The sequence below is a fragment of the Mchenga conophoros genome, linkage group LG15, assembly GCF_057382185.1.
Source record: "Mchenga conophoros isolate Kocher_MC1m ecotype Shallow Benthic linkage group LG15, M_conophoros_male_GT1.1, whole genome shotgun sequence".
NCBI lineage: Eukaryota > Metazoa > Chordata > Actinopteri > Cichliformes > Cichlidae > Mchenga > Mchenga conophoros.
Genome location: NC_140540.1, coordinates 34,088,386 through 34,103,691, shown reverse-complemented (window position 1 = coordinate 34,103,691; position 15,306 = coordinate 34,088,386). Strand labels below are relative to the sequence as shown.

At 41.6% G+C, this 15,306-nt stretch overlaps 1 protein-coding gene across 1 annotated transcript; it reads left to right on the top strand.

Moving 5' to 3' along the window:
• Positions 1–5,677: 5,677 nt before the first annotated feature.
• On the top strand, positions 5,678–11,055 carry LOC146558717 (uncharacterized). The gene is made up of 5 exons (XM_085247731.1): positions 5,678–6,209; positions 6,291–6,350; positions 9,554–9,634; positions 10,222–10,287; positions 10,603–11,055. The coding sequence occupies exons 1-5, from the start codon at positions 5,678–5,680 to the stop codon at positions 10,854–10,856; spliced, it is 993 nt and encodes a 330-aa protein (XP_085103857.1). The 3' UTR covers positions 10,857–11,055.
• Positions 11,056–15,306: the final 4,251 nt, after the last annotated feature.

Here is a 15,306-nt window from a genome sequence, read left to right as displayed (position 1 = left end):
GTAGCTTGAACCTATTCGCTGGAACGTTGAGGACAATATAATTGCACAGCAAAGCAAGACACGGGTAGGCAAAATTCTTCATGTTTCTCGTGCACGGGAGAGACCGGACAGACGCCGTTCCTTCGCTTGACCCCAGTTGCTCTCTCCGTTCTCCCGTAACACTGCTCTTTTATTGAGGTTAAATGAATATGCATAGGGCCATTAACATATAACATCTCACATAGGTATACATGTAAACAAAGAATACTGTGTGTGTGTGTGTGTGTGTGTGTGTGTGTGTGTGTGTGTGTGTGTGGGGTCAAAGTGTGACCCCATAAACGACTTCCTTAACCTGCTGGTCTGGAAAATCCAACAGTTCATCTAAACAAAAAGCACTTAGACTAGAACAGACGTAGCTACGTTAATCCTACCATAAAACAATAAAACAAGGTACGACCTCTCCATGCTCCTAGGATGTAGGTGTGCATTCCAGTGTGGAATACACACCAAGCCTTTGCAGCCTGCTAAAGATCACAGTCCTATCACTACACAATTGATTATACACCTCTAAGCATATATGGTTAAATATTTCTAAGCATAAATGACAATCAACAATACAAAACCTAACAGAAGCGCAAATACTTATCTCAGTCAGAAAGCAACGCGTCCTTGACTGATGGACCCTCTTTAACTTATCAATTATGCATTTAACAACTAAACTTGTATTGGATGTTGTGTTTGTGTTGGTGCTTAAAAATTATAGTATAGTTCATAGGCGTGTCACTATAAATGTTTGTTTAATGTATGTTTCCAAATTTGCAGTATTGATGGAGCACTTGAAGATGGGTCATTTGGGTGACTAGTAAACGATGAACACAGGACACCAAATTGCAGAATGAAGTTGATTGAAGCAGAAGGGAAGCCACATCTCTGCCTTTTTGCACTGAAGGAAAGTGAAATTACTTATGACTATGGTGGGAAAGAATGGCCCTGGCGGAAAAAGGTGGATCTGTTATATAAAGATAAAGCAAAATGCACAAGTGTTTAATTATATTTAAGAGAGTATCAACATGTATGAAGTAAACTGCCCTCAAGTCTGTTTGTCATTCTGTAATTACACATATACACACAAACTTGGAAGATGATGTTTGATGATAATAAACCCTTTGAGTAAACATTGTGAACCGCACCTAGTGCTCCGATTACCACGGGGACCACCGTTACCTTCACCCTCCACATCCTCTCGAGCTCTTCTCTGAGCCCTTGGTATTTCTCCAGCTTCTCGTGTTCCTTCTTCCTGATATTGCTGTCATTCGGAACCGCTACATCGATCACTACGGCCGCCTTCTTCTGTTTGTCTACCACCACTATGTCCGGTTGGTTAGCCACCACCATTTTGTCCGTCTGTATCTGGAAGTCCCACAGGATCTTAGCTCGGTCATTCTCCACCACCCTTGGGGGCATCTCCCATTTTGACCTCGGGACTTCCAGGTTGTACTCAGCACAGATGTTCCTGTACACTATGCCGGCCACTTGGTTATGGCGTTCCATGTATGCCTTGCCTGCTAGCATCTTGCACCCTGCTGTTATGTGCTGGATTGTCTCTGGGGCATCTTTACACAGCCTGCACCTGGGGTCTTGCCTGGTGTGATAGACCCCAGCCTCTATGGATCTTGTGCTCAGAGCTTGTTCTTGTGCTGCCATGATTAGTGCCTCTGTGCTGTCTTTCAGTCCAGCTTTGTCCAGCCACTAGTAGGATTTCTGGATATCAGCCACCTCCTCTATCTGCCGGTGGTACATACCATGCAGGGGCCTGTCCTTCCATGATGGTTCCTCGTCTCCCTCCTCTTTCTTGGGTTTCTGCTGCCTGAGGTATTCACTGAGCACTCGGTCAGTTGGGACCATCTTCCCAATGTATTCTTGGATGTTCCTTGTCTCATCCTGGACTGTGGTGCTGACACTCACCAGTCCCCGGCCCCCTTCCTTCCGCTTAGCGTACAGCCTCAGGGTGCTGGACTTGGGGTGAAACCCTCCATGCATGGTAAGGAGCTTTCTTGTCTTTATGTCAGTGGTTTCTATCTCCTCCTTTGGCCAGCTTATTACCCCAGCAGGGTATCTGATCACGGGCAGGGCGTACGTGTTGATGGCCCGGATCTTGTTCTTACCATTCAGCTGACTCCTCAGGACTTGCCTGACCCTCTGCAGGTACTTGGTGGTTGCAGCCTTTCTAGCGGCCTCTTCATGGTTCCCATTTGCCTGCGGGATCCCCAGGTACTTGTAACTGTCCTCTATGTCTGCAATGTTGCCTTCTGGTAGTTCAATCCCCTCAGTTCTGACTACCTTCCCTCTCTTTGTTACCATCCGACTACACTTCTCCAGTCCGAACGACATTCCAATGTCATTGCTGTATAGCCTGGTAGTGTGGATCAGTGAATCGATGTCTCGTTCACTCTTGGCATACAGCTTGATGTCATCCATGTACAGGAGGTGGCTGACAACTGCTCCGTTCCGTAGTCGGTATCCGTAGCCAGTCTTGTTAATGATCTCACTGAGGGGGTTCAGGCCTATGCAGAACAGCAGTGGGGACAGAGCATCTCCTTGGTAGATCCCGCACTTGATGGTAACTTGTGCTATGGGCTTGGAGTTGGCCTCTAGTGTTGTACGCCACATCCCCATTGAGTTCCTGATGAAGGCTCTTAGGGTCCCATTGATCTTGTACAATTCTAGGCATTCCAGTATCCAGCTGTGGGGCATTGAGTCATAGGCCTTCTATATATATATATATATATATATATATATATATATATATATATATAGTTTACTAATTAGTCTGTTTTTAAAATAACAATGTTTTATATCTCAAATCTGATGAAAAAAATTGATTATTAGGATGATGCAGTATATCATATTCATAAGTTTAAAATGTGTCTTAAACTTAAAAAAAAATCTGCTTTTTATTCTGAATTATGCGTTGGTTTTAAATTCACTTTATGCTTGTTTATATTTAGTGGTCTTAGTGAATATAATTTGTGACGTGTGGGATCGCTACTTTTTAAATTATAACTTAATGAATCATCGGTTGTTGTCTAATGCTGTGGTTTCTTTGTATTTGTAGAATGCCGTTGTGTGTGGCATAAGATCTGCCTCCAGACATCTTCAGAAGACTGGGATATGTCCGATGTAAGTGTACAGTGAAATTCAACCTGGAAAGACTCAGATACGGAGAAAGAATTAGACATGCTTTATTGAACATTAAATATTTGGCGGTCAGACCCCGGCGGGAAAACTGTTGATAAAAGCATTGCTGATTGAAGTAGGAGGTCTTCCCCCGGGGTCTGGACACTGGTGGTGGTATGGAGGCAGGGGGCAAGCATGGGGGTGCAGGGGTGGTGGAGGGATGCGAAAACGCTGAGAGGCCGAGCTATGGGTGAAAGAGCTTAAATGCCCGGAAGCTGAATGGAGGCGTAGGTGCGAGGGAGCTCCGGATTGGCTGCGCCGGAGTGAGCAGCTGAAGGGAGTTGAGATGATGATGATGATGGAGACGATGTGCAGGTGTGTCTCCCAGGTTGAATTTACGCAGGCTTCATTATAATATAGTTAATATTGACGTAGATGCAGTTCGTGAAGATTGCCACATGTTGCTTGCTCTTCCTTTTTCTTTCATCACAAAATTATAAGGATAATCAGTTTTGTAAGTGTTGTCTCAGATAGAGAATTGAAAGCAGAGAGATTTTGGACTGGATAGAGTGTAGAAGTTATGTGAGAGAGGCCAGAAATAAATAAACACATTGTAAAAATATTACTTAGATTTTATTATAATCCTTTGTAAAAAAACAAAACAAAAAAAAAACAAAACAGTTTCATACAATCTAGTCTCAAAGGTTTTACAAATTTTGATCTGTGGGGGTCATTGTGGGAGGGGCTCTGGGACCAGGTTAGGGCTGGTGTCTTAGTTTTTTTGTTTTGTGTTTGTTTTTTTTGTTAATGTCATTGTTCAAAAAATATAAATTGGATATTAGAAATGGGACAAATATCAAAAAAGTACTGAATCGATCACAGATTGCAAATTGATCAAGCAGAATCAAAATACTTGCACAAAATACATATCTGCTGCACATTTTCTTCTTTAAATCGGGAGGTATTTCTTAGTACTTTTAAGACATCTAGAGACTTTGGTTTACGTCCCGAGCTCTGTGACGTGAACAATTTAGCATTTATCCTTCCCATGTTTATTTCTGTTATTTAATCTATGCTGTATTTACGAACAGGGTGATGTCTCATCTGATGAAGAGTACATCCCAAATTCTGCATCAGATTCAGAAAGCTCAGGAACAGAGTTGTCTATTGAGTTACCTGGACCATCAAAAAACTCCCATGCTGCTAGCATGCCTGATTTATGCGTTACTTTTGCTGAAAAAGAACAGACCATGGATGTTAAGAACAACTTTGAGCACATTTTGAATGATCTTGAAACTACTGATGATCTTCATCCCGACCAAGAACCAGACAGCTCAGAGTCATGCCAGCAGAAAACAAAAGATGCATGTAGCGAAAAGAGTACTGTGGATATTAGCCAAAATGAATCCCCAACCAAGTCAACAAAATTAATCAAAAGCACAGTCAATTTTTGTTTTGTGTGTGGAAAACCTCAAACAAAATTTGCACGTCATCTGGAGACGCATGTAAATGAAAATGCTGAAGTCGCCCAGGTGCTTCAGTTACCCAAATCATCAAAGGACAGAAAAGTTCATCTTGAAAGGTTACGAAACCTTGGTAACTTCAAGCACAACTCTGCTGTTAAAACCACAGGATCAGGTTGTCTTAAAGTGAAAAGGATCTCAAAAAAGAGCAGCAGCAGCGCTGAGACATACGAGTACTGCTTATACTGTAAGGGTATGATATCCAGAAAAGAAGTTTCTCGGCATATGAAAAGATGTGCTTTAAGACCAGAGAATAATGCTGAAGAGAAGCTGAAAGATAGAGTCTTTGGTATAGCATCTACTCAATCCACAATGTCTCAGCCAATTTCAAGTGAACTCTACTCAGTACTGGGCAAGATGCACAAGGATGATGTGTCTAGTGCAATAAGGAATGATCATTATATTATGCAGTTGGCTCAGTCTCTTTTTAATAAGCATGGAAGTGACAGATCAAAGCATGAGTATATAAGACAGAAAGTAAGGGAACTTGGGAGATTACTTGTGACTTTGCGTCACACAACAAGAATCCATAATATGGAAGAGGCAATAAAACCAGCCAACTTCTTTATTCTTACTAATGCTGTCAAGAGAGTTTCAGGTTTTGATACTGAAACCAGCACATTCAAAGCCCCAAGTTTAGCCCTGAAGCTTGGACATTCTCTCAGAAAAATAAGTGATATTATCATGTGTCGTGCTCTCATGGAAGAGGATCAAGAGGCTCAATCAGGAGGTTTCACACACTTCATGAAACAAAGTGGTCTGAATTAGTTTCCCATTCAGCCTTATCAAACCTGAGTGAGGCAAAATACAACACGGTCGACAGCCTTCCACTGACCAGAGATGTTCAGAAGCTGCAGTTATATCTTGGTCAGCAAGTGGAATCGGCTAGGGAGAAACTAGGTGATAACCCAACAGCAGGAACTTATGCAGCACTAGCAAAGGTGATCCTTTGTCAAGTGATTTTGTTCAATAGGAGGAGGGAAGGTGAAGTAGCACGTATGACTGTCAAAAATTTTGAAGATCGCGACATGTCCAAACTAAACGATGACATCAGCTCTGGGCTTACAGAAGTTGAGAAAAGGCTTTGCCAACAGTTTGCCAGAGTGGAACTGAAGGGGGAAAAAGGACGAAAGGTGGCTGTGATCCTGACTTCTGATATGACCGATAACCTGTCACTCCTCGTTAGTAAGAGGAAAGAGTGCGGGGTATCTGAAAACAATATGTACCTTTTCGCCATTCCTTGTAGTGATGGTCACTACAGAGGGCAGTTTGGTCAGTTTGCAGATGCTTGCGGAGCAACAACAACTAACCTTCGCAAACAGATTGCCACGATAAGCCAAGTCATGAACTTGAAAGATAATGAACTAGACCAGCTGGCCGATTTCCTCGGCCATGACATTAGGGTCCATAGAGAATACTATCGACTGCCCCAATCAACAATTCAGCTGGCTAAGATCTCCAAGTTGCTCATGGCCATGGAGAAGGGAAGTGTGAAGGATATTCAAGGAAAAACTCTGGATGAAATTGGTGGTATGCATGGTTTATATGTTGTTAAATTGGCTTGGTGTTTGTGAATATGGTTGGTCTAATAACATTTTTTCAATTTTATAGATGACATAGATGGGATGGCTACTGGATCACAGCAACTCCCTGATGCTTCCACATTGCGAGGTACTGAAATTATTGTATTCTGTGTTATAGACTTTGCAGTTGTATTGATAAAGTATTTAAAATTTACATTTTTATATATTTAGATAATGTTATTGCAGTTCTGTTTGTACTTTGCTGTGTAGTTAATACCATTTACAGTGAGGAAAGTAAGTATTTGCTATTTTGCAAGTTCTCCCACTTAGAAATCATGGAGGGATCTGAAATTTTCAGCGTTGGTACATGTCCACTGTGAGAGACAGAATCTAAAAGAAAATTCCGGAAATCACAATGTATGATTTTATTAAAATATTTTTGTATATTACTGCTTAAAATAAGTATTTGAACACTTGCTTATCATGCAGATTTCTGACCCTCAAAGACCTGTTATTCTGCTTTTAAACAGTCCAACTACACTCTGCTCATGATTCTAATTTAGCAGCACCTGTTTGATGCCGTTAGCTTTCATAAAGACACATGTGCACCCCACAATCTGTCAAAAGTGTTGCAGCAACATGAGTAAAACCAAAGAGCTGTCCAACGACACAAGAGACAAAACTTTAGACCTTCACAAAGCTGGAAAGGGCTCCAGAGCCACTGCCAAGCAGCTTGGTGCGCGTGCACCAAGCTGATTTTTGTTAGAGAGACTTCTGGATGTTATTCAGGATGTCGCCATAGACAAAGTTGAACAGCGCCTCCTTTGACTTGGTTCCGTCCAGCTGCACAACATCAACAGCTGATGCCTCCATGATGTTCTTATGTTTCAGGTACATGGGCCAGACGTGGCCGTCAAAAAGGCCAGGTGGGTCTGGTACCAGATGGAGCGCGTGCAGGTGACTGTGCGTACCCTCTGCAAGACTCCTGCAGGCGCCCCTGAAGGGAAGAGGCTAATGTCTTCCTCGGACTGGAGCCCCACGTAAGATCTCAGCTCGTGGGGTGTCAGTGATGCTAAGAAAGGTGAAGAATCAGCCCAGAACTACACGGGACGAGCTGGTCAATGACCTGAAGAGAGCTGGGACCACCGTTGGCAAGGCTACTATCAGTAATACACTGAGACGTCATGGTTTAAAATCATTCATCACACTGAAGGTTCCCCTTCTTAAGCCAACCCATGTCCAGGCCCGTCTGAAGTTTGCCAGGGACCATCTGGATGATCCAGAGTCATGGGAGAAAGTCCTGTGGTCAGATGAGACCAAAATAAAACTTTTTGGTCTAAACTCCATTGTTGGGGTTTGGAGGAAGAAGAAGGATGAGTCTCATCCCAATAATACCATCCTACAGTGAAGCATGAGGGTGGAAACATCATGCTCTGGGCTGTTTTTCTGCACAGGGGACAGGACCACTGCACTGTATTAAGGAGAAGATAAACGGGGACATGGATTGTGAGATTTTGGGCCAAAACGTCCTTCCCTCAGTCAGAGCATTGAAGATGGGTTCTGGCTGGGTCTTTCAACAAGACAAAGACCTGAAGCACTCAGCCAGGAAAACCAAGGAGTGGCTCCGTAAGAGTCATTTCCAGGTTCTGGAGTGGCCTCACTAGTCTCCAGACCTCAGTCCAATAGAAAATCTGTGGATGGAGTTAAAAGTCTGTGTTGGCCCAAAACATGACAGATCTACAGAAGATCTGTGTGGAGGAGTGGGTCAAAAGACCTTCTGCAATGTGTGCAAACCTGGTGAAGAACTACAGGAACTGTTTGGCCGCTGTAATTGTTAACAAAGGCAATATTAATATAGTTTGACTCAAGTGTTCAAATACTTATTTTACAAAGAAATATACAAAAAACTTGTTATAAAATCATACAATGTGATTTCCGGAATTTTCTTTTAGATTATGTCTCTCACAGTGGACATCTACCTATGATGAAAATTTCAGACCCCTCCATGATTTCTAAGTGGGAGAACTCGCAAAATAGCAGGGTGTTCAAATACTTACTTTCCTCACTGTATGTATTTTATATATCTATCTATCTATATATATATATATATATATATCTATATATCTATATATATCTATATATATATAGATATCAATACATGAGCGGGACACAGAAAGGAATTGGCAAGAATACCAGAGGCGCAAAACACCAGCTACTGGTAGACAGAACAATCAGCCGAGACTGCAAGACCAGACTGACCAACCTGTGCACTGCCTGGATTGATTACAAGAAGGCCTATGACTCAATGCCCCACAGCTGGATACTGGAATGCCTAGAATTGTACAAGATCAATGGGACCCTAAGAGCCTTCATCAGGAACTCAATGGGGATGTGGCGTACAACACTAGAGGCCAACTCCAAGCCCATAGCACAAGTCACCATCAAGTGCGGGATCTACCAAGGAGATGCTCTGTCCCCACTGCTGTTCTGCATAGGCCTGAACTCCCTCAGTGAGATCATTAACAAGACTGGCTACGGATACCGACTACGGAACGGAGCAGTTGTCAGCCACCTCCTGTACATGGATGACATCAAGCTGTATGCCAAGAGTGAACGAGACATCGATTCACTGATCCACACTACCAGGCTATACAGCAATGACATCGGAATGTCGTTCGGACTGGAGAAGTGTAGTCGGATGGTAACAAAGAGAGGGAAGGTAGTCAGAACCGAGGGGATTGAACTACCAGAAGGCAACATTGCAGACATAGAGGACAGTTACAAGTACCTGGGGATCCCGCAGGCAAATGGGAACCATGAAGAGGCCGCTAGAAAGGCTGCAACCACCAAGTACCTGCAGAGGGTCAGGCAAGTCCTGAGGAGTCCAGATACAGACGGACAAAATGGTGGTGGCTAACCAACCGGACATAGTGGTGGTAGACAAACAGAAGAAGACGGCCGTAGTGATCGATGTAGCGGTTCCGAATGACAGCAATATCAGGAAGAAGGAACACGAGAAGCTGGAGAAATACCAAGGGCTCAGAGAAGAGCTCGAGAGGATGTGGAGGGTGAAGGTAATGGTGGTCCCCGTGGTAATCGGAGCACTAGGTGCGGTGACTCACAAGCTAGGCGAGTGGCTCCAGCAGATCCCGGGAATAACATCGGAGATCTCTGTCCAGAAGAGCGCAGTCCTGGGAACAGCTAAATTACTGCGCAGGACCCTCAAGCTCCCAGGCCTCTGGTAGAGGACCCGAGCTTGAAGGATAAACCGCCCGCAGGGGCGTGCTGGGTGTTTATATATATATATATATATATATATATATATATATATTTTCTTTTTTTTTTTGCTAGAAAAATCTATCAATGACAATGAAGAAATATTAACTTCTGTGACTTCTGATTTGCCTCACTTCTCCGAGACTGCAGCTCAAGGTACATTTTCAATGTCGTACTCAAAGTTTGCCCAACATATCTTATGTAATGAGCTGGGATCTGTGAGTTAGTCCTGTTCAGAGACAAATCCAGTGAAATGTGCAGTAACGTATTTTAACAGCGCACATCACGTATGATAACGATGCTCTCTTGTTTCATTAATGCCACTTGCATCTCTGTTTTTCATTGCATTAAAAATGAAATCAGACTTTACTATTAACACTACTATGCTGATTACGATAACCTGGGATTGTGTATAGAACAATATTACTAACCATCAGTACATTTTTACATGGTCGATTGTTAGTTGTTCCATTCCTAATTGTGACACTAATGCTTTATGACTAGTATTTTGATGCTTCATCAGTTTTGGTCAAGCAAGATTTGGCCTGTGCAAAATCTACATCATTTCCCAGTAAACTCATTACCCAAGGTATTGTTGACTTCATCCAGTTCAGCAGCATTGCCATGTGTATAGTTAGTATAATAGAACTGGCTGTCACTGTCCCCTCTGTGCCCATGGTGTTTGATTGGTAGGCAGAAAGCCTCTTTAAGCCCATACATTTATACTGTGCAATATTTTTTAGATGACCAGGGGAATGATGCCTGTGTGACTTCTGGTTCACCTCCTGTCCCTGACTCAGTTACTAAAGGTATGATATAAATCAGATGCCATGTCCATCACTAGGCACTATGTGCAGTCAACACCAACATCATGTGGTTAGACATTATATAACATATAAAGAAGCTGAATGTATTTTGTGTTTACCAAGCAGTGTGATGAACTATCATGTTAATGAAAACAATCAAACTTTAAATTTTATCAGGTCTACAGTCTATTTATTATCACACACAATTTGTTTAGACAAGTACCAGCTTGTTTTCACAGTTTTGAACACCATCTCTACCTACAAGTGCATCTCACATGATCTTTTTAAACTTCAAATTTGTTTTGTTTTATTGAACAGGTTTACGTGTTTCATCAAGGCGGTGTGTGAAGAGACCATGGTCTGAGGAGGAGATAGGAGTGGTGATGAAACATATGAAGCCTTTTATTGAAAACGGTATCACTGTCACCAACCAGCAGTGTCTGAAGTGCAAAGAAAAGGAACAACCTATCTTGGAGACGAGATCTATTCAAAACATTCGAGATTTTGTGCGCAACAGAGGACTGGCCTTTAAAAAAAAAAAAAAAATGTTAAACACTAAATGCACTTTTTGACAGTCTGAGCCTTTACCTTTCTGGGCCTGATTTCAAGGTTAGTGTTCTCCATTCAAAAAGTATGTAGTTGACTTCACTGTGCTCACAGGCAGTGTTTTGTTTTGATGTGTGGTTAGCCTGAGTCTTTTAATGCCAGGATTCACTTTTATTTTCCTTCAATAATTGTTACAATGCTGTCCTTTTAAGGAATTGATTATTGAGTTGGTTATATTAAATATAGTTCAGTAATTCAACAAATGTGTTGTGTGTTGATATAAGTCTTATGTTTAACCCTTGTATGGTGTTCGGGTCTGTGAGACCCGTGTTCAGTTTTTTTCAAAAGAAAAATTAAACAATTAATTATTTTTTCACGTGTAAATGTGTTGTGTCTTTCCACTCACTCCACTTGATTATAACTGATTTATTTATAACATTTTATATAAAAGAAAAACGAGAAGCACATTAATTCATAAATGTGATCTAACAAAGGTAAAGGGAAAAAATTAACCATGTTTGCTGTTCATATGTCTTGTAATTGGGATGAAGTAAACATCTGTTGAGTAATTTAACATAAAATTGTTTGATAGTGTTAATTTGGAAAGCCAAAACTCTAGCGGGTCCACCAGACCCATGAACACTGGCTGAGTAACAAAAATACGAACACCACACAAGGGTTAAGTCATGGTGTCAGCCCGACTCACCCCTGGTATGCAAAGGTGCTGTTTTATTGGTCAGCCACTCAGTGCCAGTTTCTTCAGGACAATGAAAAACTCTATAAAACATAGTTTGTTCTAGTTGATGCAAGCACTGTTGTGTTATGCTTCTAGTTGTTTTAATGACACTTTGACCACCTGTTAGTAGATCACAACAGATATGATCTGTGGTGTTTTATGTATGCTTGTATGTCAGATTGTAATGCTCAGAGAAAACCAAAATATAGTCTTTTTATTATTATTTTTAATTTATTCATCCATCCATCCATCTTCAACCGCTTATCCGAGGCCGGGTCGCGGGGGCAGCAGCGTAAGCAAATTTATTCAATTTTACTATAATGATGTATCAGTCACAGTCTTATAATACACGTTCTTTTCTAAGAAGATTATACTTAGTGCATGTGTGCGTATATGTACAGTGAACTGGCTTTACACACCATGTGTCCTTTTAAACCAGATTTACTCAGTGTGTGTGTGTACAGTAAACTGGCTTTACACACCATGTGTCCCTTCAGAACAGACTATACTTTGTGTATATGTATGATGACATCACTGACCTTGTACACCAGACTGTCCTTATAGACCGAGCTACAGAAAAGTCTCTACAAACCACCAGAATGTCTGAAAAAAATAGCCTTTTTTATATCTCAGTCGAGCAAAAAAAAAAAAAAGTTTAAATTTTAAGTTGTGTATAGGTTTGCTGATTTTTTTCATGATTTTTGATATGCATATTGTAGCTCTAGCACCTCTGGAACCCGGTGTCCCCATAGCCCTATGTCCAGTCTGATTTGCCAAAAATTTCAGAAATTGTCCCTCTAACCCAAGAAACGTGTGTGTGTGTGTGTGTCTCCTAGATGGCCTGACGCAGCAGTTAGGGGCAAACTCTATGTCCGAGTTTGTCTTTGCACAAGCAGTGCAGAAATGGCTCCGATACGCCCCAGATCGTTTGGGTGGTGCAGGACGCACATCATGCATCCCCATCCCGGAGTAAAAAAATTACAAACTTCTGTGAAACATATAAATGTAAATAGGAAACAGTCTTTTAATAAAGTATTTAGCAAACGAAACATGTCTATTGACCTTTTGTTTATTTTTTTTCTCTGTTACATCACATGCAATGCTTTCTTATTTTAGGATATTAATATTGACATGATACATTGTGAGACATTTGTTTTTTTTTATAAAGGGTGTCCAATTTGAGGAATAAGTACAATTATGTGTTTAGGTGGTTTAAGTATTGATGGAAACATGCAGTAGTTTAGTACTGGTTAAAATACCTATAAAGAAAGGTAGATGGTAGATTTCCAGTCATGATTTAATTGTTGTTTTAATAAAAAGCAACTGTGCGAAAGAGGTGGAAAATCAACACCATAGCTCAACAGTGTTTCAATATCAGAATCTGACATTGAAACAATGTCAACAGTATTAGAAAATATAACGTTGAATCAATGTCAGGTTTCAACATTGATTCAACATCAAAACCTGATGTTGTTTCAACGTTTAAAAAAAAAGGGTGCAAGAGTGACGTTAGGTCAACGTCACACTTCAACGTTGATTCAATGACATCGCCTGATATTGACTCATTGTTTCCTTGCTATCTGGGCAGTAGTGATGGGTCGTTCGCGAACGAAATGGCTCTTAGAGCCGCCTCTTTGACGTGAACGACGCGAGCCGGCTCCTTATCGCGAGCCGTCACGTGGGTTTTTTTTTTTTCTCTCACCCTCTCTCTCTCTCGCACTTTTTTCCCCGCTTCACTCTGCACGTGAGCCTTGTGCTTTACGCTGGGCAGAGGGGGGAGGGGCGGTAGTTACACTCAGTAGCACAGGAACAGAGCCAGAGGGGGAGAGAGAGAGAAAGAGAGCCAGGGACAACAACATCACATTAGAAAGGTATAGTAATCATCCACAACTATTTTCGGTTGCAGATGATAAAGGATTCAGAAGGTTTATTCATGTGGGCCCATATGACAGAGAATATGCATCTTCTTTATGTTTTCATATTTTAATTTATATTTAATTGTGTTGTGGTTTGCAGTGTTTTGTGTTGTTTTCACTTTCAATTTGTAAAAGGAAAAAGCTGAAAATTTAAATAGTTAAAAGTTGAAATGTGAATAGTTGATTTTTGTATTATATGATTTATTTATTACATTTTATGTGGAGTGAATAAATAAAAGTATATTTATGGTGGCCCCTAGAGACGAAGCACATCTAAACTTCAAATCAAGTACGAACTCTGAAGCATGTACAAACTCCAAAACACGTACAAACTCCAAAACACGTACAAACTCCAAAACACGTAAAAACTCATAAGCACGTAAAAACTTAGAAGCATATAAAAACTCAAAACACGTACAAAAGACAACAGAAGTGCTCCAGGATGCTGGGCGCAGTGTTGAGCTTTTGTTATCTTGTGGCTACACAATCCAGCAAGTACCAACGACTGGATTTGATGTGTGGTAGTAACAGGTAAATGAACTTTTTTTTTTTTTATTATTTGAATATATATGAGTGCTTGTGTATGAATACACAAACAATACATACATTCTTTCAGTTGTGTAATTTAAGTGATCTAGTAGCTTTGCTTTGGAAGTTCAGTTCATGCTAGAAATGTGTTTTGGAGTTTGTACGTGTTTTGTCTCTAGGTGCCACCGCATATATTTATATATAAAAATATATAAATAAAACCACTTTTTTTACATTAGTAATTCCTTTTGTGCATAATTTTATATTATTGTTAATAATAAATTAATTAAAGCAACAAAACAATCTGAAGAGCCGGTTCGGAGCCGAAAGAGCCGGCTCTTTTTACTTTCACCTGAACCTGGGGGCGGACCTTCTGCTGGCTAAGGGCCTTTCATTTTCGGCAATTAAGGTTTATTTAGCAGCTATATCTGCTTGTCATATTGGGTTTGACAGGGTGACACCAGGTGCACATCCCCTCGCCATATGTTTTCTGAAAGGGGTTCGACGGCTGAGGCCCGTGCTTAAGTCCAGTGTCCCTGCTTGGAACTTCTCTTTGGTGCTGGAGGCCCTTTGTAGCCCCCCGTTTGAACCCATTGAGTCTGGATATGAAATTTCTTTCATATAAGACTGCATTACTTCTCGCTTTGGCTTTGGCAAAGCGAGTGGGTGACCTTCATGCGCTGTCTGTGCATCCCTCCTGCACACAGTTCTCTCCTGATGGTCACAAGGTCGTATTGCGTCCAAATGCTGCCTATTTTCCCAAGATCATGCCTGCGTCTTATAGCTCAATGGAGTTTGAGTTGCTGAGCTTTTGCATCTGAGGAGCAGAGGAGGATGCATTCTCTTTGTCCAGTGCGTGTGCTACGCACCTACATTGAGCGCACTCAGAATGTGCGTTTATGTGACCAGCTGTTTGTCTGCTTCGCTAATCCAAATAAGGTAGAGCTCTGTTCAAATAGAGGCTGTCCCACTGGATTATAGAAGCTATCTCACTGGCATACGGCACCAGAGGTCTTGCTTTGCCCCACGGGGTGAGAGCTCATTCCACCAGGGGGATGGCAACCTCATGGGCTCTTTTTAAAGAGGTGCCTGTAGCTGATATTTGTGCAGCAGCTAGTTGGGCATCACCGCACACGTTTATGCGGTTTTATCGGTTATACGTTACAGCCCCTTCGGTGGCTCATGCTGTCCTTTCTGCTGGGTCTACCACTCACTAAGGATGTGGTGGTCCGATTCCGGTTCGGTGGCTGCTCTGTGGGGCGTGTATATATGTCCCATACTTATGTGTTGTACCGA